This window comes from Pollachius pollachius, assembly GCF_949987615.1.
Source record: "Pollachius pollachius genome assembly, chromosome: 17".
NCBI classification, from domain to species: domain Eukaryota; kingdom Metazoa; phylum Chordata; class Actinopteri; order Gadiformes; family Gadidae; genus Pollachius; species Pollachius pollachius.
Window position 1 is genome coordinate 17051536 of NC_136950.1, and position 23488 is coordinate 17075023.

Genomic DNA, 23488 nt, shown 5'->3' on the forward strand with positions numbered 1-23488 from the left:
ATATGTTGAGAATTTGAAGTGAAATAAAAATAAGGGAAGCTGACTATAAATGAGAGAGCATGTGGGGATGCAAAAGGCGAGAGCGTGTCATTAGTGATTGACGGGAGTTTCATCCAATGAAATGACGTAGTAGGCAGAGAAACCGGGTACGTTTGGAAAAACTATCCAACGGGAGTCGGCGAGACTCAAAAGAGGGTGGTCCACTATCTCACAACGACCAATAGAAAGGCAAACTTAGGCCTGCAGTGCGACGGGAGCCCGCCTCTGGCCTCCATTTCTAACGTGCGGCCGCTCTTCACGCGTTCAGTCCTCGCTTTTACGGTCCTTTTATACTCGCTAAACTCAATAAAACGGTGAACTAGGTAAGGCTGCGGACCCGCGGCGCTCCGTACCGGTAGACATCGACACGACCGGTTTCATCTACCGTGGATTTCAGTTTGGACCGTGAAGCTCCCCTTTATTCCTCTTTTCAACTTTCCGAGCGGCGTTTTCCGCCATTTGTCCCTCCGCGCTCCGCCCGCTCCTCTCGTGTGAGCCGGGGCCCGCGAGCCGTTCCTCTCTGAGCCGGGGCCCGAGAGCCGCTCATCTCCTCTGAGCCGCTCCTCTCGGTGTGAGCCGCTCCTCCGAGCCGCTCTTCTCGGTGTGAGCCGGGGCCTGTGAGCACCGCGGCACAGCGCGATGGCGGAGTTCGGCAACGGGTTGGCGGAGGAGTCCATGCTGGACTCGGACCCCAGCCACCCGGAGCTCGAAGACCCAGGAGTCGGGGATGAGGAGCCGGGGCTGGACGAGGGAGAATCCGCCATCGAGGACCCGGTGAGTTAATGAATGGGTGTTGAGGGTATAAGGTGTAGTGGGGGTTGTTCGCCGGTCTCCATGCGGGGAACCGCAATGGCGGCTCATCCCGACCCCGCGGGGTCGGGATGAGCCGCCATTGTGGTTCACGCAGTGCAGCAGAACTGGGAGGGTGGAGCCATCTTGGCGCAATTCGGTGGATTCGTTCTAGCATGGGGGGTCCCTCAGCGCAGACATGCGGGACGGAGGGGTGATAGAATTCGGGAGGGGCCCAGGGAAGGAGGCAGGTCACCGCCATTAGCCTCCCAGGAGAAACCCCCTTGCTGAGGTAACTTATCAGCTTCATTGACAAAAAAACGTATCACGTCATGCGGAGAGCTTCAAGGAACAGGCTTTATTAGCTCTGCTGTCGGCGGTTGTCGCCACGGGCTTCGTCTAGCTCTGCTATCGTCCCATGTCGCGACAGACAATATTCAGTTCTCCTATCGGCCCTATCGCCACTTTGGGGTCCACTCCAGTCCGTCTCGTAGGTCTGAATTAACCTTACTACTACAGAGCTCGTGTGCCGCAGTTCCCCCCCCTCAGCCGCTGATCTCGAGTGGGGGGGGAGGTGACGCGAAGGCAGCAGATCCCGAGGCTGTGTGGAGGACCGGGGACAAAGCTAGGGCGGATGTGGCGGACACGCACCTGGCCCACCGTCTTTAGCCGGAGTAGTCGGGTGTTCTGCCACATTTCAGCCTCCCGTCGCAGGTGTTATCACCGTGTGTCTGAGCTTTGTATAGTGGGCGTCGGAACGTATCGGTGAGTTAGTGAGTTCTTGTTCTCACTGTGAGTGCTCTGCGTATGTGTTTGGATGTTTATATGATATACGCGTTTTAATGCACACGTGTCTTTTAAAGAAATCGTCTGCAATGATTGGATCGTTTGCTGAGGGTCGCGGTGTTTTAAGGGCTGGGCATCCATCCTTAGTGAATGATGGACCAGGGAGAGGTGGTGGAGGAGGAGGATGGGGGAGGGACCGAGCGGGTAGTGGATATGCGACAAAATATGAGCGTCGACGGGCCAACATGTCTTTAACCTGGGCATTACACTCATCTTCCGCTTCTCTGAGCGCAACATTTAATTACTTTCAGATGGCTACATGTCAATTTGTAGGTCACATTGAGATGACTATCTGCAGCGGCGATTGGGCAGAATGTGATTAGCATGCTGTCACCATACTGGGTCTGCTACTGCTGCTGCCTCGAGTTGGGCCACACTGGAAGCTAGCAACTTTCTGCATGCAAGCCATTTTCTATTTCAGCGTTGTACGCCCTGTGATTTGCTGGGATGACTTCTGAAAGCAAGGTTGGCAGCATCCCGACAGAGACTCCCACTGTGCTGCAGTGCACCACGGCTCCAGCTCGGCGCGTCAGAGTTTCTGGTTTTAATTCATAAACCAGTCGTTGTCGGTTATCAGAACCAGCTGCACATCTTATCACTGATTCTTGCCCTATTTGCTTGGAGGTTTCCTTAGGTGGATTCACTGTATTTTTGGACTTTGGTCAGACTGGGTTGAGTGATGGACAGACTGGTTTGAGTGATGGACAGACTGGGTTGAGTGATGGTCCGACTGGGTTGAGTGGTGGTCCGACTGGGTTGAGTGATGGTCAGACTGGGTTGAGTGATGGTCAGACTGGGTTGAGTAATGGGTAGTCTGGGCTCGTCGGCGTTGGTGGACTTTCTGTTGCTGGACAAAACATGTACCTTTTTTTTTTTTTAAATCAGTAGGTGTGAAACCGTTTTATTCAAATGCATGCGACGCAATCACTGTTGTCGCCTGTTTTTATAGTTGAAGACTGTCTCTAGGCCCCTCGATCAGAAGACTATGAGAATGATGGTTAAATTGTGTTGTTCGCCCCTACGTCACCCCCGCTTAACAAAATAAGCAAAGGTTGCAAATCGCAGCAAACTGCATCAGGCTGCTCTCGATGTGCTGTAGCCAAAGGATTACCGATCCTCCAGAGTGAAGTCAATGCTTCATTAAGGCCCCAACCTAGTCCTTCAACCACACCTCACTGCACTCGGGGGTACTCCGTTTCCGTTGCCGCTCTCTGATGAAATGAACACGGCAAACGTCACCGATGATGTACAGCCGGGTTCAGAGTGTGGATGAGGATGATGAGGGGTAAAGCCAAGCGACACTGTGAGGTTCTCCCCTGTCTGTGGTGGTGCCGTTGCTGGGTCAGCCAGTTCGCTCCAAACATTTGTTCTTCATGATGTGGCCGACCGCTGAACTGGTCTGTCTCCCTTGGGTCTGTAGGAGCTGGAGGCCATCAAAGCCCGGGTGAGAGAGATGGAGGAGGAAGCAGAGAAGCTGAAGGAGCTGCAGAACGAGGTGGAGAAACAGATGAACCTCAGCCCCCCTCCCGGTACTACGCCCACCACCTCACAGACATATCAGTAATTCATACCTCATTGTCAGAGGTGCTGTAGGTAGGATTATAGAGCTGTAAAGAGGGGGGCAGATTTGGAAACTTAACCCCGCCCTTTACTTCTCTCCACCATGGAGTGTTTGAGTTCACCTAACTGTGATTGATGGGCAGGAGGAATTCCCGACAAAGCACGGGGGAGATGCCCTGATTGGTCAAAAAACGAGAGGGGAGCGCCAAAGAATGGTCTCCTCCAGAGAAGCAGTCGTTACAACAGATACTCTCAAAGCACATTTCACACACTTCGGGCATAGCACACCATGCAGCTCTTTTCTGCTGCCCATCGTTCCCTCGTGTTCCCTCTTGTTGCTGAACGTTTTCATTCTCTCCTCTCCAGCCGGTCCCGTCATCATGTCCATCGAGGAGAAGATGGAAGCGGACGGCAGGTCGATCTACGTTGGAAATGTAGGCCCGCCTTCCTGTCATTCATTGTGAACTTACTCATCCACTATTGTCGTCCTGTTCCATTAAGGTGTAACTTGTATACCTCTCGAGCTTTTCTTTAAACGTACACGCGCCGTGACGACAGGTTTCAGTGATCTGTGTGATAAATAAAACCGCAACATGTGATGAGAACCCATGTTCATAAAAAAAGAATGTTAGACAAATATTCCCATCACGTATTGAAACTATCCGAAACCTTTTGGTTGAAAATATCAATAGCCGATATTATCTGCTGATATACATATATGCATGTGCATCATGTAGAGCTATGTATTTATTTAGCTTTAAGCAGTAAAGAAAAACACAATCATCCATTTGAAAAACATTTACATGAATGTGAATTATTAAACGGTAATCTCTAAATGTATTCAATAATAAGGGGGAATGCTGTTGACCTCAATATGCGCTGTATCCCCGGCCGGTGGCCCTAGTACCAGGCCCTGATGTGATGACCACTGGCCTGGTGCCTTGGTTATCCCCGGCCGGTGGCCCTAGTATCAGGCCCTACTGTGACCACTGGCCGGGCGCTCTGGTTGGGGAGCACACCTTCAGGGGGAGACCCGTGGTTGCCCCAGCTGTGCTACGGTGTGCTGACTCTCTGGGCCCCCAGGTGGACTACGGAGCCACGGCGGAGGAGCTCGAGGCCCACTTCCACGGGTGTGGGTCCGTCAACAGAGTCACCATCCTGTGTGACAAGTTCACAGGACATCCTAAAGGGTAGGTTCCTGCCCCCCCGGGGGCTGCACGGTGTTGTTCAGGTGGTGTGACCCACGTTATGCTGATGCAGAAGGGAACACTGAATTCAATGGTCCCCAATGATCTGGGCTGTTAAGGCTTAGTTATCGTTCCACGTTGACGCGACGCAAAGGGGTTTACGGACCCATTATGTCCTTGTGGACCCTCCTTGAGTCCACCCCAAGGGCCTGACGTGCACCTCCCCAAAAGTGTAACCCTCTTGTCGAGACACAGCAGCAGCAGCAAGGGCTGTGATTGGTCCACTAGCGTAAACCCGATGCAGAACCAAAACGCATTCACGACCACTGCATGCTCGTTGCGTCAACTTGGAAGCAAAACAAATCCGTTAGTCATTAAGTTTCCGGTTGAATATGTGTACTCGTGGCGTGCAGTGGTCCGTCTTGAGTCCTGATTGGTTGTGTTTGGCTCCCCAGGTTTGCCTATATCGAGTTTGCAGACAAGGAGTCGGTGCGGACGGCCATGGCCCTGGACGAGTCGCTGTTCAGAGGACGGCAGATAAAGGTGAGCCGCCGCCCCCCCCCCCCCCCCCCCGACGACCACACGCCTGCACCCCCGACACACACCGCTCTGGGGCCGAATCAGAGCGTGATGAATGAATGAATGAATCGGTCGGTCTCGGACCAAGATGGGACCCAAAGGTGAAGAGTTCCCAACACGGCACTCGCTCGTGATATTATAGTTTGCGGCAACAACATCATCTGTTGCCCTCCGTCGTGAACGCCCGATTTTGAATCGTAACACGGTGGTCGCAGTGCACTAAGAATCATCAGTGGGTGAATGTGTGAGATCCTCTATCTTAAGGTGCGCTCACACCAAAAGACAAATTTGTCGCCCGTTCGTGCTGTCGCTGTGGAAGTTTTGTCCCCCCCAGCAGTCCGGGGGAACCGCAGAATTTGCTGCGGTTCCCCCCGGACTGCACTGCAGGAAACGGTTGGCCGGCTGAACGCTGATTGGCTGTTGCGTTACACATGTCACTCATTGGCCACGCTGTTGAACGCTGATTGGCTGGCATCACGCGAATGTCGCGGCAAAGTTGAAATATTTCAACTCGAGGGAATTTGTCGCGCCGCAAATCCTCGTGAAACGCGCTCGCCTGTGCAGGGCGAAAGTGTGGCGAGACAAATCAAAACTTGTCGCCGGTTTTCTCGCGCGACTAATTCGCCCCACGTTCACTTTGTATGGGATCGCGTCGCCCCTTCGCGTTTGGTGTGAACGCACCTTGAGGCTAATGCCGAGGCTGGACAGACTAATGCAGAGGCTAGTGCAGGCTCTGCTGCAGGGCGGCGTCTGACCCTCGGTCAGCTCATGTTGGGGAGCAAGAACGCTCTAATGTATTCAGAGGCAGGCGCGAGCTAAACGCTTCTGGGAGAATCGACATTAGGACAAACTCTCCGGTTCCGGACGGGGGGGGTGGGGGGGGAGAGAGACGATGGTCCCGCGTTGCGCTGGTCCTGGGTCAGTGTTCTAAGCCTCCTCTGCTCCTCTCCAGGTGGGCGCCAAGAGGACCAACAGACCAGGGATCAGCACGACAGACCGCGGTTTCCCCCGCGCCCGCTTCCGCTCACGAGGAGGAAGCTTCTCGTCATCACGGGCGCGCTACTACAGCGGCTACACACCGCCCCGGGGCCGGGGACGGGCCTTCAGGTGAGCCCGCCACACACCTGGTCACCCCCTGTACTATCTACATGCCCCCCCCCCCCCCCCCCCCCATACACCTCGTCACGCCCCCACAAACCTGATCACCCCATGTATCAGCGCACCCCCATGCATTCTACCTGCCCTCATGCACCTGGCCACGCCCCCCCACACACCTGGTCACCCCCTGTACTATCGACATGGCCCCCCCCATACACCTCGTCACGCCCCTACACACACCTGGTCCCCCCCATTTCCTATCTACGTGCCCCCCCCATACTCCTGGTCACCCCATGTATTCAACATGTCCCCCCACCTGGCCACGCCCCAAACACCTGGTCACCCCATGCCTTCAACAGCCTCATCCAGCCAGGGCAGAGCGAGGGTGTGGAGGCGGGTCCTCCAGAGCAGGCCCCTGGTGAGGTAGTAGGGGGCGGAGCCTGCACCCGTACATGGTCTGGTCCCGTGGCAGCGCCGCAGAAGGGTTCCTATCGTCATAGGAAAGGCCTGCTTGGGGGTCTGCTGTCTAAGGCGTTGTTACATCTTCTAGTGTCTCAATTAAAAGGCGGATCCTGGGCCCTTGTTGCGGTAGCGTAGTACTCCATCGGTGTCCAAAAGCACATTCAACCCGTCACAGAAACACCACCACGTTGCTTTGATCGCGACAATGCATCCCTGTAACCAATGTTGCCATCAAACCCTTTGAGCCATCGGTGCTGAACCCATGTGCATGCACAGTAGCTTCATGCATGTACCTTCGCCACACTGTCACTGACTGCTCACTTGAATGGAAGGCTGTATTCAGAGCGGCACAGCGGTTCTGTCACTTGTTTTATTGTTGCATTTGGTCCTGTCTTATCAGCATGACGCATATTGGAGTTCTGCTATTTTTGATTGACTTAAGTGGTTGGACGATAGATCAGGCATCAGAACAACAGGACCTCAACCGTGCTCCTCCTCCTCTGCATCCCTGGGGCATCACCTCCGTACCGGGTGAATCCTTCTGTCCGTCAGTGCTCCACCCTGCCACCATTTTGCTCTCAGACCCTAGTCAAAGTTCCTGCACGCCAACATGAATTGACATATTGCAACTCTCATTACCGGCTTTCACGCAAAGCTGGATTGATTTGATGGCTGATCAGGAAATTAGCCCCTGTGACGCCAAACTTTCCAATAGAAGTTAGGAGGTGTACCTCCTTAAATTTGCTCCCTGAATCCCAGTCATGACCGGAGATTTGTGACCAAACGGCCTGCACAAGAATTACAATATGACATTCTGAAACTGGACACTCGTCGCTAACGCGATTCAGGGTACAGATTCAAGGTTAAATAACCTCATGTCACGCAGAAGATGCGCAGTCCAGTTACACTGCTTACAGGAATGTGCCGACACAGCAGTTACTCTGACAGAGTGCAACGAGTAGGAGGGGCACTACGTGCATTAGAGGATAAATGGGGATATAAGCAATGGGGAGGGGGGGGAAATAGTATGAAGTGTGTTGGGCGCCCTGTGTGCGGCAGTAGAGAGCATAGTGAGAGGACTGAAAGGAAGTGAACACGCTTGGTACATTCAGGCAAGAGGGACCCTGGAAATATCCAGTGTTTAGCAGTCAAACGCGTCTTGGAAGTAATACTTTAAAGACGTTTGCAAATAATCGATCACCCGCTCAAGATACTGCATACCAAGTTGCATGTGCCACTCATCCCTGCAGCCTGACCCCTGCCTAGCAACCCGCCCCCCCGACCCTAGCGACCCCTGCTTCCCCCCCTCCGTGTGTCAGAGGTGCGGATGGTTCGGGGCTCTCACCTGACAGACACCGTGTTCCCCAGGTGGTCGTCTGTGTGTGTGTTTCCTACCTGCGTGTGCGTGGTGCGATTACGGGGTTGCTGTGCTGTTTGTCCTCAGGCTCTTCCCCTACAGTGATCCCCACCCCCCACCCCCCACCCCAGAAGCGGCTCTCCAAAAGAGAGAGAGAAAGTGGGGGTGCCTTTTGCTGCCCCCTCACACACTAATCAGTACTCCCAATTTCCTGGAATATTCCCGGCACATTCCCCTCTGCGTTAGTGGCAGTGCTGCCCCCCGGGGCCCCCCCAGACGAGTGGCCCCTGGCCCTGTGCCCCCCAGCACCGGGACCCAATTGAGCTCCACTGTTGAGATGATACGTTTGGGTGTCCTGCGCCCTCCTCTGCACAGAGCTGTAGCCCACCGGTCCTGGGACCCTCCCCCAGACCCGGTCCTCTGTAGTCCTGGGACCCTCCCCCAGACCCGGTCCTCTGTAGTCCTGGGACCCTCCCCCAGACCCGGTCCTCTGTAGTCCTGGCACCCTCCCCCAGACCCGGTCCTCTGTAGTCCTGGGACCCCCCAGACCCGGTCCTCTGTAGTCCTGGGACCCCCCCAGACCCCGTCCTCTGTAGTCCTGGGACCCTCCCCCCAGACCCCGTCCTCTGTAGTCCTGGGACCCTCCCCCCAGACCCGGTCCTCTGTAGTCCTGGGACCCTCCCCCAGACCCGGTCCTCTGTAGTCCTGGGACCCTCCCCCCAGACCCGGTCCTCTGTAGTCCTGGGACCCTCCCCAGACCCGGTCCTCTGTAGTCCTGGGACCCTCCCCAGACCCGGTCCTCTGTAGTCCTGGGACCCCCCCAGACCCGGTCCTCCCACAGCACCACACATTGACCTCTACTGCACCACAAGTATCACTGGTGTCCAGCCGTCAGCCAATCGGAAAACAACTCACCCTCTTTTTCTCTCTCTCTTCCAGGGGCCGAGGGCGAACAACATCGTGGTATTCCCCTTACTAATACCCCCCCCCCCCCCCCCCCCGACACTCCCTACTGTCCCCCCCCGCCCTAGTGCTCCCCTTGAACAGAAAAAAAAAGATTGATTAAAAAGACCCCACCCCCCACCCCCACCCTCTCCCTCTCAGCCAATAAAGGAAGAGATTCCCAGAAGAAAAAAAAAAAAAAAAAGAAAAAAAAAAGCGTCCTCTGTCCTCCAGGACAGACTGACTGACCCAGAGTGTGATTGTTGTGTGTGTGCGGAGGTGATGCCCCCTTCCCCTGGTAAGGTATACGTCTGCCGTTTTGTGGGTGGGGGGGGGAGGGAGGTCCTGTATCTATATCTCCAGGGGTGTGTTAGTGTGGAGGGGAGAGGACACGCTGTACACGGTGGTACTCAGGCTGCAGATCTCACATCATCCCACCACAGCTCATCTCCCGGCCCCCGCCCCCCCCCCCCCCACTCTGGAGGGGAGGAGATCTCTCAGAATGAACGTGTTCACACTGTTTTTTTTTTCCTTTTTTTTTTATTTTGTTCATGTAACCATGTTTGAGATTCCTGCAGAAGGACGATGTGATTTTTGTGTTTCATGGTCTCAGTGTTTCCCCACCCCTGTCCACCCTCCTCTCCCCTCCCCTACCTTGTTTCTAACCCCGCCCCTCCATTCTTGTTCATCTGCTTTGACGGTTTCCCACTGCTCTGGTTCACAGTGGCTGCAAGCCTTCTTGTTTAACTGGACGGGGTTCTTGGTCCATGGCTCTAACTCACTGCTTCCACCGCCAATGCATGAGCCGCAATTCCGCTTTTTATTTTCTGGGTGGGTCTTTTTTGTATTTTTGGCATTTCCTGCATCTTGGTCTGCCCTCATCCCCCCCCCCCCCCCTCCCTCCTCCTCTGTGATTGGACCACAACCTGGTCCGCCCTCTCATCCCTCCCGTGTCCCCCCTCCTCTCTGTGTATATTAGACCACTTCTTGTCGTTTCAGGTTTCAGGACCAGTGGCGGCTGACTTCCCCTCCCCAGGTGGCGCAGGCCCCCCCCACTGTCTCCGCAGCGTCCCTCTCTCTCTCTGCTCCCGCTATGCACACTCACCCCATCCTGTCCGTGTGGGGGGGCGGGGGGCCGGGCGACCATAGGCCCAGCGCGGGGGGCATTTACTACAACAGTAAACGCTGACGCGAGCGTCAAGTGTTTGTTTTTTTTACCCTGCACACACTCAACCGCGCACACAAGAGGCAAACGCACAACACATAGGGCAGGCGTGCACCACACAGGAGTCTACACACCTCACACCACGCCCTCACGGGGAGGGGGCCACACCCATCGGGGGGGCGAGCGGGTGCGAGCAGGAGCGAGACCAGAGATTGGGGCGTTTTTCTTAATTTGGTTTGTTGGCGTGGATGTAGGATTTAGGGAGCCACCTTTCTCTGACAATGCGCAGTGCAGCCACGGCCTGTCTGGGGAAGGCAGAGTGAGTTAATTTAATGAGGGGCGGAGGGGGAGCTTGTTTCCGGCAGGGCGGGGCTAAATGTGGAGCGGTTATGGGAGCTGTTTTTGACAAAAGGAGTGGGTTTGAAAAAAGTTTTGCTTTTTTTTTTTTTTAACCCATGAGACTGTAATTAGAAAAAAAAAAAAATAAAGACATTGTGTAAAAATAATCGTGTGTTTTATTTTTGTCTGCACGTTTTCTTTCAACTACAAGGAGGAGCAGTTGGGTCGGGACTCATTTAGCTCCATGTGGGTTCATCTGAGGGTGCATTCCCAAGATCGCCTACAATTTCATGCAGTTCAAAATGTTCCGTGTGGATTGAAGTCTGCCAGTGCAAAAATATTTGGATCTCCCATTTCGGGGCCTTTTGTAATTAAAGTACCGTCATTTCAACGAAGTGAGATGTTGGACCCATTTAGTGCTTTCTGTGGGAGTAAATGCAAGTGACTTATTTTGGTGAACTTTTTGCTTTGTTAAACAAGCTAATCAAAGATTGAGCATGTGATTCATCCTTGTTTCACTGCCAGAAAACTTGCTGTAATACTGTCAGACTAACAGTTTATTCTTCAAGCTGTCTGTTTTGGCTGCACATGAATTGGAAACGATAATTGCTGAATGGGTTTATTCAGAGGGATATAAAAATCACATGACAGATTTAAAAACGATGTAAAGACTTTCAAAAGGACATCTTGGATAGATTTCTGTCCTACTTGTATTTCTTGAAAGCTGCAGAAGAGAATGGAGGGTTGGTTAAAAACAGCCCATATTTCAAACACAATGGGGTTAGAATAAATATGCAGGTGGTTTCAATTATTTTTATTCTCTATTGAAGTGCAGTTCTTACCTCTCTTCTTGGTTTTCTTTTTCATCATTTGTTTCTTCTTGGGACGCGGGGAATCTTCGTCCTGCAAGGACAACATAACCAAACATGAGACAGGGACCGCCATCTGAGGCATCTTCCCCACCCTGTGACCCCCCGACAGCTCCAGTGCAGAGCCATGTGTTCTGCATAACCAACCACATTTAGATATTGTATAATGAAAAGCAGCCATTTTCTACTTCATTCCATGCAGACACCATTTAGAGGAAAAAAAAACATGGACAGAGAAGTGTAGCCACACATTGTTTTCCTTACGATCTGAGACTACAGACTGCTGGAACACGGACCAGAGACTACAGCGACCTCTTGTGATCACTTCTTGCGTTTTCGCTCCACTAGTCTCATGCCAGCATGGGCCTTCTTGTTCAAACAGCCAGAGGCTGGACGTGTTGGGCATTTACTTAATCATTGTCGTTTCATGTTCATAATTTGACCATTGTTTCCTCGTTGAGATGAAGTCGATCAATTGCGAGGAGCTCCAATGTGGCTCTCAAAAATCGACGACTGAACGGGATTCGCTGATCACGTCGCGGCCTAACCCTCCCAACAACGACCATCATAATCGTTGAGCTGCAGATGAGTTAACACGGTTTCCCCGTCTTGCCTCCAGCAGCTAGAGAGCGACAGGTGGGGGAGAGAGAGAGAGAGAGAGACAGCTGGGACCCCTCACCTGTCTTCTGGTGCCTCCAGTCAGCGCCGAGATGTCGCTGAAGTGTGTGATGCTGTTCAGCTGGCCCGACATCCCCTGCATGCTCCTCTTCCTCGCCAGACGCTCGGCCTTGGGAACGTTGAGACGCACCATCATCGATTCCTCGTAGTTTTTCCTTTGGGAGAAGAGAGCAGAGTTCAGCAGCTTCCTAAAGTCACGTCCTCGTTCCTTCACGGAAGTCTCCGGCGAGTCGGCCCGTGCCCTCGGCTCACTCCGTACCTGTGCTGGTCGTCCCGGCTCTGGCGCTCCGTCTGGAAGTCGCGGCGGTCCCGGATCTCCTCGGGAGTGTCGCTGTACTGCTCCCGCAGCTCCTGGATGACGGAGCTGCGCAGCGCGGAGCGCCGCAGCCGGTCCTGATGCTCCTTCTTGCGGTCCGCCTCCGTCACGTCGCCGTCTGACGGGGAGACACAGAGAGACACCTCAGCAGACCTGTTTGCTCTTATACGTTCATATCCATCCTATCTTTTACTTATATACGTTCTTATAGAATGCTTTTATTTTGTGTTCACCCTGTAAAGCCTTTTGAGTATTTAGAAAAGTGCTACACAAGTTGAATGTATTATTATTATTATTATTATTCTTCATACGCCGCCTTCTACACCGCTTGGAAAGCAGGCATGAACCACACAGCCATACTTCAGAATCATTCATACCATCTCCATGTTAAAGCAAGAAGCAGCATCTAGTGCACTGGGGTCAAACCTCTGAAGTGGGACACACTGGGTCAGACCTCTGGATTCAGACAGCCATCCTGGACATGTTCCCCAAAGACGCAGTGTAAAGCGACCACATGATCCTGTCGGCCTACCGTAGTGCATGGGGGCGATCTTCGGAGGGATGTATTTCCTGTCTCCAAACGCTGCAGTCTTCTTCTCTGAGACGGAGGGGAGTCCGTCCTCACCGCCAGACTCCTCCGACTCACTCAGCTGGGGAGGGGGGGCAGACGAGGTCAGGTGGTTGCAGGGTGAGGGCTAGAACATGATAGAAACACGGACCACCATGTCGGGTCTGAATCACGCCTCTCGGACCCGTCCTGATACGTACTTTGCTCATGAGATTCTCAGGATTTGGACGAAGATGCAGCGGGTCGTTTTCAGCTGAAAAAGGAACAGAACAGCGACAGGTTTTATGAAGATGCCAACATTAGATTAGATACAACTTTATTAGTCCCCCAAAGGAGAAAAGTGTTTGTTGCAACAGCCCAGCAGCAGTGGAAAAACAGGACAAAAATACAATGCAATAAAAATACAAAGTACTAATGCAAACAAAAATAGGCGCTCAGGTAAATGCTGATCTAAATGCTCAAGTAAGGACAAGTCAAGAAACAACAAACGGCCAACAAAACAGACAAGGGCTGCTCGATTATGGAAAAATCATAATCACGATTATTCAAACGATTATTTTTGAGTTTGAAAACATGATGTATTTATTCAGCATGTCTCTCCCAAAACCACTTAGTAACTGAGAACTTTGAAATTTCGCCTTAAAAGAAATACACAAAATGTTCAAAAAGAATATGTTTAAATCTAAAATCATGTACCGATATGTATCCAGCTGTTCTGCACTTTCTATTAAACATTTAATAAAAAATAAAATAATAATAATAATAATCAAAATCTCGATTATATGAGTTTTTTGATCGTTTGACGCTAAAATCTAAATCAAGATCAAAATTCGATTAATCGCCCAGCCCTAAAACAGACGTTATAAATTATAAACTGTAAAGTGTAAATTGTAAATTATAAAGTGGCCAAGTACCAGAAATGCAATGTAAACAAAGAGAACGTTTGTTTACATTTCACCTCGGGTAAGATCTTCAGACCAGACCACCAGGAACACACTGATACTACTGCTGTACATTCTAGTGGATAGAGTTCACAGCCACAACAAACAAACGCCCGGAAGGTACTGGAAAGATTGTAGTCAAGTGGTCCTTTACAACTGGAGATGGCCTTACCCAGACTCCCAGTGACGGCCGTGCGGACCAGTTTATCAATCTGGTATTTCAGTTTGTGGTCCAGCGGGCGCATCTTCTCCAGGACCTTCAGCCACAACACAACATTCAGTTCAGCCATTTCTAGTATTAAAAATCGGTGACATAGAACTATAGAGTACACAGTTTACCTTCCAACACAGCTGAACAATATTGTATTTTAAATACTATACATCTAGTATAAAAAACAATTCATTAATTAAGTTTGCCTCTCCATCGCAAAAGATTGAAAGGGAGGCATTTAAATAATATCGCCGGTATTGTAGTATCAAACATCAAGAAAATCTATTCAAACACACATCAGACCACAACTAGTGACCCAGATGAACCAGCAGCTGGTCACGGTGGTTTTGTTGAGCTCCTCACCGTCCGAACCGTCATCACGCGCTCGACGGCCTGGCTCTCCTTTATTTTGGCGCCCTCCGTCTTGAGGCTGATGAGGTGGGTGAGGTCCTGGAGGTAGAACAGCAGCAGCTGGTAGCGGAGGTCCAGGAAGGACAGACCCTGGAACACAAGTCCATGGAGCTCACATGGTGCCAGCAACGTGTGCAGCAGAACGACGCCTTTTCAAATGTGACATCTCCTTGTGTACTGTTCCAGATAGGGATTTGGTGAACGGTTTAATCAAAGATGTAAAACAAACTGGACACTCATTCAGGGACATTTATCACTGAGACATGTATCAAGACACAACTTTAAGCTATACTTAGTTTTCAATTGACCGTTGCCTAACATTCAAGCCCAGCTAGATTATTATTGGAAGAAGCAAACTAACTGAACACCGGAACAGTTCGTAGAGAAATTAAAGTTAAGCACCGATATTGACTCACCTTAGCAGTCTGAAATACACCATCTTTAATCTTCTTCTGCAGGTCACGGATGTGGCCAGTGACTGAAACCACCTGGAACAGAAAGAAGATACATGTTTAGGTTATACTGATGTCTGATACTACTGAGACCTCTGATTCGGTCAGGACGCCTGACCAAGGTCGGTTCTGATTGAACTCGTTTAAGATCTATCTTTAGTCTGCTGGTTAAAACAATTTGGAGAACCAACGGAGACACCCTGTTGATCATACCTGCTCTGTGAGAAGGTTCAACAGGTTCCCTGCTTTTGGTAGATCACTCTCAATCAAATACTGGAAGAAAACACAACACAATAATCACTTAATGAAAGGGTTAGGCTAAAATGACGTTTAAAATGACTTATGACAAACGTTGCAATGTTTCATTGTAAAGGTAAAATTATACACATGATTGTATCCTTAAGAACCATTAAACTGACAATTTGTGATTAAATTACACCAATAATAACCTTGGACTATGCGAATGAAATAACAATCAGAAAATGGTTTCTTTAGAAGTTAGGAGCGTATATTATATTAAAGACTTCAGATGTATTCCATGGTTCACTCACGTTGTCTATAGAAGCCGCCATTTTGATCCAGTACGGCAGCCGCGGAGGGCGAAACCAACTCGGATTTGGTACGGGAGCCGCAGAGGGACAAACCACCTCCACCAATACGGAAGCCGTGGAGAGACAAACCGCCTCTGATTCAGGTACGGGAGCCGCGCATGGTCAGCCCATCAGCGACAGACCGCCTTTGATACACTACTGAAGCCGCGGAGGGACAAAAAGCTTCGACCAGAGTCACATGCGCTCCTCTGGACGTTAGCGGAACTGCAGTTTGATTAATGTTTGTTCTATTGCTGTGACTGACTGGATGTCTGGTCTGTTGCAGTGACTGACTGGATTGCTGGTTTTCCCTGACTGTTAACCGGCCAGCCCCCCATCACCATACACACTACTTATACTCATTTATATTTACTAAATTATTTAAAATGTTTTCTTGCATATATGTCAATTATGGCAGTCAATGCACTCCTAACCTCCCGAAAGGAGTGATCCTCCACTCTGCGTTCCTTCAAGATCTCTTCCTTGCTAATGAAGGGAGTTTTTTTTGCCCTCTGGGGGGCTAGGGTCAGGGGGGGTCTTGAACATACCTGCCTGTGACAGTTCCAGCCCTTTGAGACTAGAACTGTGATTAAGGGCTACACAAATAAAGGGTTAGGGTTAGCGTTAGGGGTAGAATTGTGTGTGTGTGTGTGTGTGTCTGTGTGTGTGTGTGCGTGCGTGTGTGTGTGTGTGTGTGTGTGTGTGTGTGTGTGTGTGTGATATAGCCTATAGTCCTAAGTGATAGAGAAGGAGTGGGGGTGGGGGATATTGTGTGTTTAATTGTGTGTGTGTGTGTGTGTGTGTGTGTGTGTGTGTGTGTGTGTGTGTGTGTGTGTGTGTGTGTGTGTGTGTGTGTGTGTGTGTGTGTGTGTGTGATATACGTATAGCCCAGTCCTAAGTGATAGAGGGGGGAGGGGGGCGGGGGAGAGATGGCGGTGCTCATTAGAGGAAGTGAGGCTGAGAGGTCTCTCCGCAGACTCTCTCCGACGGCAGAAAGGAGAAACTCTTAAAGAAGTTAAAAGGTGCCGCGTATGGGAACACGAGTCACGGTAAGTCCTCAACTAATTACGGGGCTTAAACTTAACGACAAACAAAACGAAAGGCTGATGTTACTGCATGAGACAAATAATGTATAAATGACAAATAAATATATAAATATATATAATAATTATAAAATTAAAAATAAAATACATGGCTTTGAATTATTTAATAGTTTAAGAAATGCACGCTTATCAATATTTCCTACGACTACGACGGCGACTGAACTACAAGTCCCAGCTCACCGAGCCCGGCTGACCTCTACCCTCAGATGGTCGATTCCAGCGGGAGATCCCCGGTGATCCAGGAGTGGTCCGGCCCGTACCCGGGTCAAGGCCTGGACGCCGGTCACAGTCTGGACCCCTCCGACCCGGGCATGCACGCGGCGGCGGGGTCCCTGAGCCAGATGGACATGCTGCTGGGCTGCCCGTCCCTGGGGCCCCCCCTGAGGGGCTGTGGGGGCGAGGAGCGCCTGGGGGGGGGCACGCTGGCCTACCTGTCCTACATGCAGCCCTGCATGGGGGGCTCGGCGGGCTCCGACCACATGTCCAACCAGCAGGTCAGTGCTCCCCAGGACCCCAGAGAGGTAGAGGGACCCCAGAGAGGAAGAGGGACCCCAGAGGTAGAGGGACCCCAGAGAGGTAGAGGGACCCCAGAGGTGGAGGGACCCCAGAGGTAGAGGGACCCCAGAGAGGTAGAGGGACCCCAGAGGTGGAGGGACCCCAGAGGTAGAGGGACCCCAGAGGTAGAGGGACCCCAGAGAGGTAGAGGGACCCCAGAGGTAGAGGGACCCCAGAGGTTAAGGGACCCCAGAGGTGGAGGGACCCCAGAGGTAGAGGGACCCCAGAGGTAGAGGGACCCCAGAGGTAGAGGGATCCCAGAGAGGTAGAGGGACCCCAGAGGTTAAGGGACCCCAGAGGTAGAGGGACCCCAGAGGTGGAGGGACCCCAGAGCTAGAGGGACCCCAGAGGTAGAGGGACCCCAGAGAGGTAGAGGGACCCCAGAGGTAGAGGGACCCCAGAGGTTAAGGGACCCCAGAGGTGGAGGGACCCCAGAGAGGTAGAGGGACCCCAGAGCTAGAGGGACCCCAGAGCTAGAGGGACCCCAGAGGTAGAGGGATCCCAGAGAGGTAGAGGGACCCCAGAGGTTAAGGGACCCCAGAGGTGGAGGGACCCCAGAGGTGGAGGGACCCCAGAGGTAGAGGGACCCCAGAGGTAGAGGGACCCCAGAGGCAGAGGGACCCCAGAGGTAAAGGGACCCCAGAGGTGGAGGGACCCCAGAGAGGTAGAGGGACCCCAGAGGTAGAGGGACCCCAGAGGTAGAGGGACCCCAGAGGTAGAGGGACCCCAGAGAGGTAGAGGGACCCCTGAGGGTCGGGACCCCAGAGAGGTAGAGGGACCCCAGAGGTAGAGGGACCCCAGAGGTGGAGGGACCCCAGAGGTAGAGGGACCCCAAAGGTAGAGGGACCCCAGAGGTGGAGGGACCCCAGAGGTAGAGGGACCCCAGAGGTAGAGGGACCCCAGAGAGGTAGAGGGACCCCAGAGGTAGAGGGACCCCAGAGGTTAAGGGACCCCAGAGGTGGAGGGACCCCAGAGGTGGAGGGACCCCAGAGCTAGAGGGACCCCAGAGGTAGAGGGACCCCAGAGGTGGAGGGACCTCAGAGGTAGAGGGACCCCAGAGAGGTAGAGGGACCCCAGAGGTGGAGGGACCCCAGAGAGGTAGAGGGACCCCAGAGGTGGAGGGACCCCAGAGGTAGAGGGACCCCAGAGGTTAAGGGACCCCAGAGGTGGAGGGACCCCAGAGGTGGAGGGACCCCAGAGCTAGAGGGACCCCAGAGGTAGAGGGACCCCAGAGGTAGAGGGATCCCAGAGAGGTAGAGGGACCCCAGAGGTTAAGGGACCCCAGAGGTAGAGGGACCCCAGAGGCGGAGGGACCCCAGAGGTAGAGGGACCCCAGAGGTGGAGGGACCCCAGAGGCGGAGGGACCCCAGAGGTAAAGGGACCCCAGAGGTGGAGGGACCCCAGAGAGGTAGAGGGACCCCAGAGGTAGAGGGACCCCAGAGGTAGAGGGACCCCAGAGAGGTAGAGGGACCCCTGCGGGTCGGGACCCCAGAGAGGTAGAGGGACCCCAGAGGTAGAGGGACCCCAGAGGTGGAGGGACCCCAGAGGTGGAGGGACCCCAGAGCTAGAGGGACCCCAGAGGTAGAGGGACCCCAAAGGTAGAGGGACCCCAGAGAGGTAGAGGGACCCCAGAGGTAGAGGGACCCCAGAGGTTAAGGGACCCCAGAGGTAGAGGGACCCCAGAGGAAGAGGGACCCCAGAGATAGAGGGACCCCAGAGGTGGAGGGACCCCAGAGGTAGAGGGACCCCAGAGGTTAAGGGACCCCAGAGGCAGAGGGACCCCAGAGGCAGAGGGACCCCAGAGGTAGAGGGACCCCAGAGGTAGAGGGACCCCAGAGAGGTAGAGGGACCCCAGAGGTTAAGGGACCCCAGAGGTAGAGGGACCCCAGAGGCAGAGAGACCCCAGAGGTAGAGGGACCCCAGAGGTGGAGGGACCCCAGAGGCAGAGGGACCCCAGAGGTAGAGGGACCCCAGAGGTGGAGGGACCCCAGAGGCAGAGGGACCCCAGAGGTTAAGGGACCCCAGAGGTAGAGGGACCCCAGAGGTAGAGGGACCCCAGAGGCGGAGGGACCCCAGAGGCGGAGGGACCCCAGAGGTGGAGGGACCCCAGAGGCAGAGGGACCTCAGAGATTAAGGGACCCCAAAGGTAGAGGAACCCCAGAGGTAGAGGGACCCCAGAGGTAGAGGGACCCCAGAGGCAGAGGGACCCCAGAGGTGGAGGGACCCCAGAGGCAGAGGGACCCCAGAGATTAAGGGACCCCATGTTCAAGTGTAGCAGGAACACCCTGCAGAGGACTACGGTTAAGGAGTTAAACATGTTTAACGTGTGAACCCGTTTGGTTCTGCTGGTCAGGCCAGACGTCTTCATGACTTGTCGCTGGCTGTAAGCCATCACTGGTGACACCTGACATGGTCAGGTGTCTCTGAACTAAATCTTTAACTAACCTTTACCCTGATCTGATCTGGTCATGTTGCTTGTTATAGAAACATGTGTTGGAGTTAATCATCAGCGAGTGGTTTAATGTAGGGTTGAATAATACTGAGTAGTCCGGTGCAAAATACCACAAAATGTTTCTTTAGGCTCAAGTTAACGGTTGTTATCGTTGTAAATGTATATTTGTATGTAGATGTTGTGTATGCTGCATGCGTTGCAAAAGGAAAAAAGGTTTTTGTTTTCTCGTCTCATTCCACTTTTTTATTGCTGGTCCATTATAGCTTTTTGAAATATTCAATTTCTTTGAGAGAGTGAATGATTTGATTAGATGATTGAAAGGTGATGATTCTTCATAAGCCGCTGCAGTCTCCAGTGTCCGTCATCGATCTTATGTTCCTCCTGTGTTCTCCTCTTCTTCAGAGGAAGAGGAACACCAACAACACGTCTATTGCTTTGACTCTTATGTTGTCAAACTCAAGCCAGTACCCATCACATGTTCATCACATGTTCATCACCGTGTTATCACATGTTCATCACCGTGTTATCACTGTGTTCATCACATGTTCATCACCTGTTCATCACATGTTCATCACCTGTTCATCACCTGTTCATCACATGTTCATTACATGTTCATCACATGTTCATCACATGTTCATCACCGTGTTATCACTGTTTTCATCACATGTTCATCACATGTTCATCACGTGTTCATCACATGTTCATCACCTTGTTTATCATATGTTCATCACATGTTCATCACCTGTAAATTACATGTTCGTCACATGTTCATCACATGTTCATCACCTTGTTTATCATATGTTCATCACATGTTCATCACCTGTTCATTACATGTTCGTCACATGTTCATCACCTGATTATCACCTGTTCATCACATGTTCATCACCTGTTCATCACATGTTCATCACCTGTTCATCACCATGTTCATCAACATGTTCATCACATGTTCATCACCTGTTCATCACCGTGTTCATCAACATGTTCATCACATGTTCATCACATGTTCATCACATGTTCATCAACATGTTCATCACATGTTCCCCTCACGTTGCCCAGCAGGAGTTCTCCCCGTACCTGCTGCCCCCCGGGGCCTGCCGCCTCCCGTCGGGGTTGGGGCCCCCGGGGACCGGCACGCCCGTGCCCAAGAGGGCCATCAGCAAGAGCAGCGTGGAGTACCGGCTGCGGCGCGAGAGGAACAACATCGCGGTGCGCAAGAGCCGGGACAAGGCACGGCGCCGCATCCTGCTGACCCAGCAGCGGGCCATCCAGCTGACAGAGGACAACCAGCGCCTGCAGCAGCGCCTGGGCCAGCTGTCCCAGGAGCTGGACACGCTGCGCCACGTCCTGGCCCAGCGCCACGCCGCCCGGCCGGGGGACGCCGCCGGGGAGGCCTGTCTGTAGAGGGGACCCCCGACCCCCCGACCCCTCAGGTAGAGCCCCAGCTTCCCCCGGTTTGGCTCAACGTGGGCCCGCCTTCTGAACCAATCGGCGTGCTTGGTTACTCTTTGATCTACTGGGGCTTGAGGTCCACTGTAATGCAACCTTTCCAAATGATGATTATGATAAACTTGTAAATCAAACTGTATATGTAAAGAGATGGGTTACGATTGTATGGGTATGTGTGTGTGTGTGTGTGTGTGTGTGTGTGTGTGTGTGTGTGTGTGTGTGTGTATATAGAGTGGTAGACACTCCTGTAAGTCAAGAGCATTTGAATAGCCCTTTATCACTGATTAAACGAGATTTAACTAATTAAATACATGTAAATGTTGAAATAGGTTTTAATCACTTTTTGGTGCATGTTTGATTAGAGAGTTATAAAGAGAGGACATGTTAAACTAAACAACCTCTCTTTGTTTCTCCGCCATTGAGACTAGTTGTGCTTGACTGTGCTTGACATGCAGAATGGATTCCCTGAACCAGGGAAGAGATGCCCTGATTGGTCAGAAACTATCTAGAAATGGATCGCTTTTCACATTTGACTCATGGCTGGCTGTGCGATAAAAAAAATTAATAAAATGACACTCAAATAATAGCTTGAATCTGACCTACAGCTCCTTGATCTGAGCAGCGGAGGTAAACAGACCCTGGAGGTGTGATGAGGTAGAGTCCGGGGGGGGGGGACTGACCCCAGAATCTGGGCCTTGAGCAAAGTAACTGAACCCTGACTGATAGATGAGTAGAGATGCAACACAACCTACTCATTTATGAGTAGGTTATGTTGGTGGACATTTGCCTCATAGGATTACACATTTATCTGGAAAGCATTGAATGATATTAAGCTCCAAACTAAAAAGACAACAGGAAATTTGGAATTGCATTAATATTTTTGCACCCTGTTAAAATAATTGTTTTTTGTGTATATGGTCCAATAAATATCTAACATTTAATGGCCAATGTGTCTCTTTTGTGTCATATTAAAACAACATCTACATATGAACAATACCTATTGTATACAAAGCACCCTTGCCACGACACATCACATATGTCAGCAAGGTGTTTTAGGAAATAGCAGATTTTGTCAATTTTTTGTCTGCTACATTATTGAGAGGCACCAAATAATCAAATGAATAAAGTTAAGCTCAGTTTTTAATCTTGTCAAAAAACATTGCTTAAGACAGGACACTGATAGGGCTAAACCCTATCAGACACACACGCACACACACACGCACACACACACACGCACACACACACGCACACACACACAAACACACACACACACACACACACACACAAAATCTTACACACACAAACACACACACACACACACACACACACACACACACACACACACACACATACCGCATACAAACCCTTACGGGCGTCATGAAGTGGGCCGTTGCCTGGCAGTTTCCCGTTGTGGGATGGGTGAGGTTTCGACACAGCAGAGGACAAGATGAGAGCCCAGTGAGATGCTATCAGTGCTGGGGTCTGCCAGGGCCTTCCTGTGGATGTGTGTGGGGACGTGTGTGTCTGTTGGGATGTTTGTGTGTGTCGGGGGCGGGGGAATCTGGATGGATCCAATAATTATCTAGCAGTGAGTTCCGTTATTCTGCGGCACTCAGCGTTATGCAATCCAAAGTAATCACCGAAGACCTTGTTGACTGCTGGTCACAGCTACATTGTTTTTTTACGTATGTCATTGAAAATTATGATACACGTAAACAGATTATACAAATAATTCTGTTTAATCAAAGGATCTACAGGTTATTGACCGGTTACCCAACCCTTAGGCTATCTAACCCTAGGTTATCTAAACCTTCAGGTTATCTAACCTTTAGGTTATCTAACCCTTAGGTTATCTAAACCTGTAGGTTATATATACCTTAGGTTATCAAACCCACCCTTAGGTTATCTAACCTTTAGGTGGATCGTCTCTAACCTTTCATTGCTTGATTTCAAGAGAAAAACAGGAGTTCTGTTGAAACATCCAACAGTGGTGTATGGGGTAATATGTGGTCCCAGGACTGCAACAGTAGGTGAAGAAACACTGTCTTTACCTAATGGCCCTGAAGTGACTCAATAGTACGCACGCCTGCGCTGTGTACCACATGCAAACCCCTTCGATGTACCTTTTGTTATTCACCGACAAAAGATAATGAGAAACAACGACAAACAAAGGGTTTGTACTTAAAGAAATATCCTGTCTTCCTCGTTTCCACGAGAACCCGTCTGATGGCGAATCCTGACGCTTAGAGATTATTCTTCTGGTTTCGTTAGGATTCCTGTTTCACATTGTTCACCTGATCAAATCAAACGACATCAATTTTATTTTACTCATTTAATTGCAGACAACAATTATCCCGCCTTCCTCAGTCTTTAATTGCTTATAATGTGATAACAAAAAAATACGCTCTCAATTGAATCTCCCAAATTTAAAAAAAAAACAAAAAACTGAGAATCAACCGTTGTTCTCACAAACAATCCAACATTAAACCGAATGGTGTTGTCAGGAGCCGTCGCCTGTACCCCAGGCCTTCAG

The 23488-nt window shown here is 51.4% G+C and overlaps 3 protein-coding genes across 5 annotated transcripts; 2 read left to right on the top strand and 1 right to left on the bottom strand.

Moving 5' to 3' along the window:
- Positions 1 to 289: 289 nt before the first annotated feature.
- pabpn1 (poly(A) binding protein, nuclear 1) lies at positions 290 to 10530 on the top strand. The gene is made up of 8 exons (XM_079755220.1): positions 290 to 813; positions 3095 to 3203; positions 3601 to 3668; positions 4318 to 4424; positions 4877 to 4964; positions 5953 to 6107; positions 8857 to 8880; positions 9859 to 10530. The coding sequence occupies exons 1-8, from the start codon at positions 679 to 681 to the stop codon at positions 10046 to 10048; spliced, it is 876 nt and encodes a 291-aa protein (XP_079611346.1). The 5' UTR covers positions 290 to 678; the 3' UTR covers positions 10049 to 10530.
- Positions 10531 to 10968: 438 nt separating this feature from the next.
- ngdn (neuroguidin, EIF4E binding protein) lies at positions 10969 to 15520 on the bottom strand (the record flags this gene model as incomplete). The annotated part of the gene is given in 12 exon segments (XM_079754351.1): positions 10969 to 11087; positions 11206 to 11266; positions 11912 to 12065; positions 12170 to 12344; positions 12759 to 12876; positions 12995 to 13047; positions 13908 to 13992; positions 14310 to 14447; positions 14774 to 14845; positions 15023 to 15082; positions 15361 to 15501; positions 15503 to 15520. Coding segments are annotated over 12 exon segments (1095 nt in total). The 3' UTR covers positions 10969 to 11067.
- Positions 15521 to 16370: 850 nt separating this feature from the next.
- cebp1 (CCAAT/enhancer binding protein (C/EBP) 1) lies at positions 16371 to 21868 on the top strand. 3 transcript variants are annotated; one of them, XM_079755022.1, is made up of 3 exons: positions 16371 to 16448; positions 16709 to 16996; positions 20566 to 21868. In XM_079755022.1, exons 1-3 carry the CDS (start codon positions 16431 to 16433, stop codon positions 20908 to 20910), a joined length of 651 nt encoding a protein of 216 aa, XP_079611148.1. In that variant the 5' UTR covers positions 16371 to 16430; the 3' UTR covers positions 20911 to 21868. The 3 variants fall into 3 exon arrangements, with proteins under 3 accessions (XP_079611148.1, XP_079611149.1, XP_079611150.1); XM_079755023.1 differs by having other exon boundaries at positions 20569 to 21868; XM_079755024.1 differs by having other exon boundaries at positions 16432 to 16448; positions 16672 to 16996.
- Positions 21869 to 23488: the final 1620 nt, after the last annotated feature.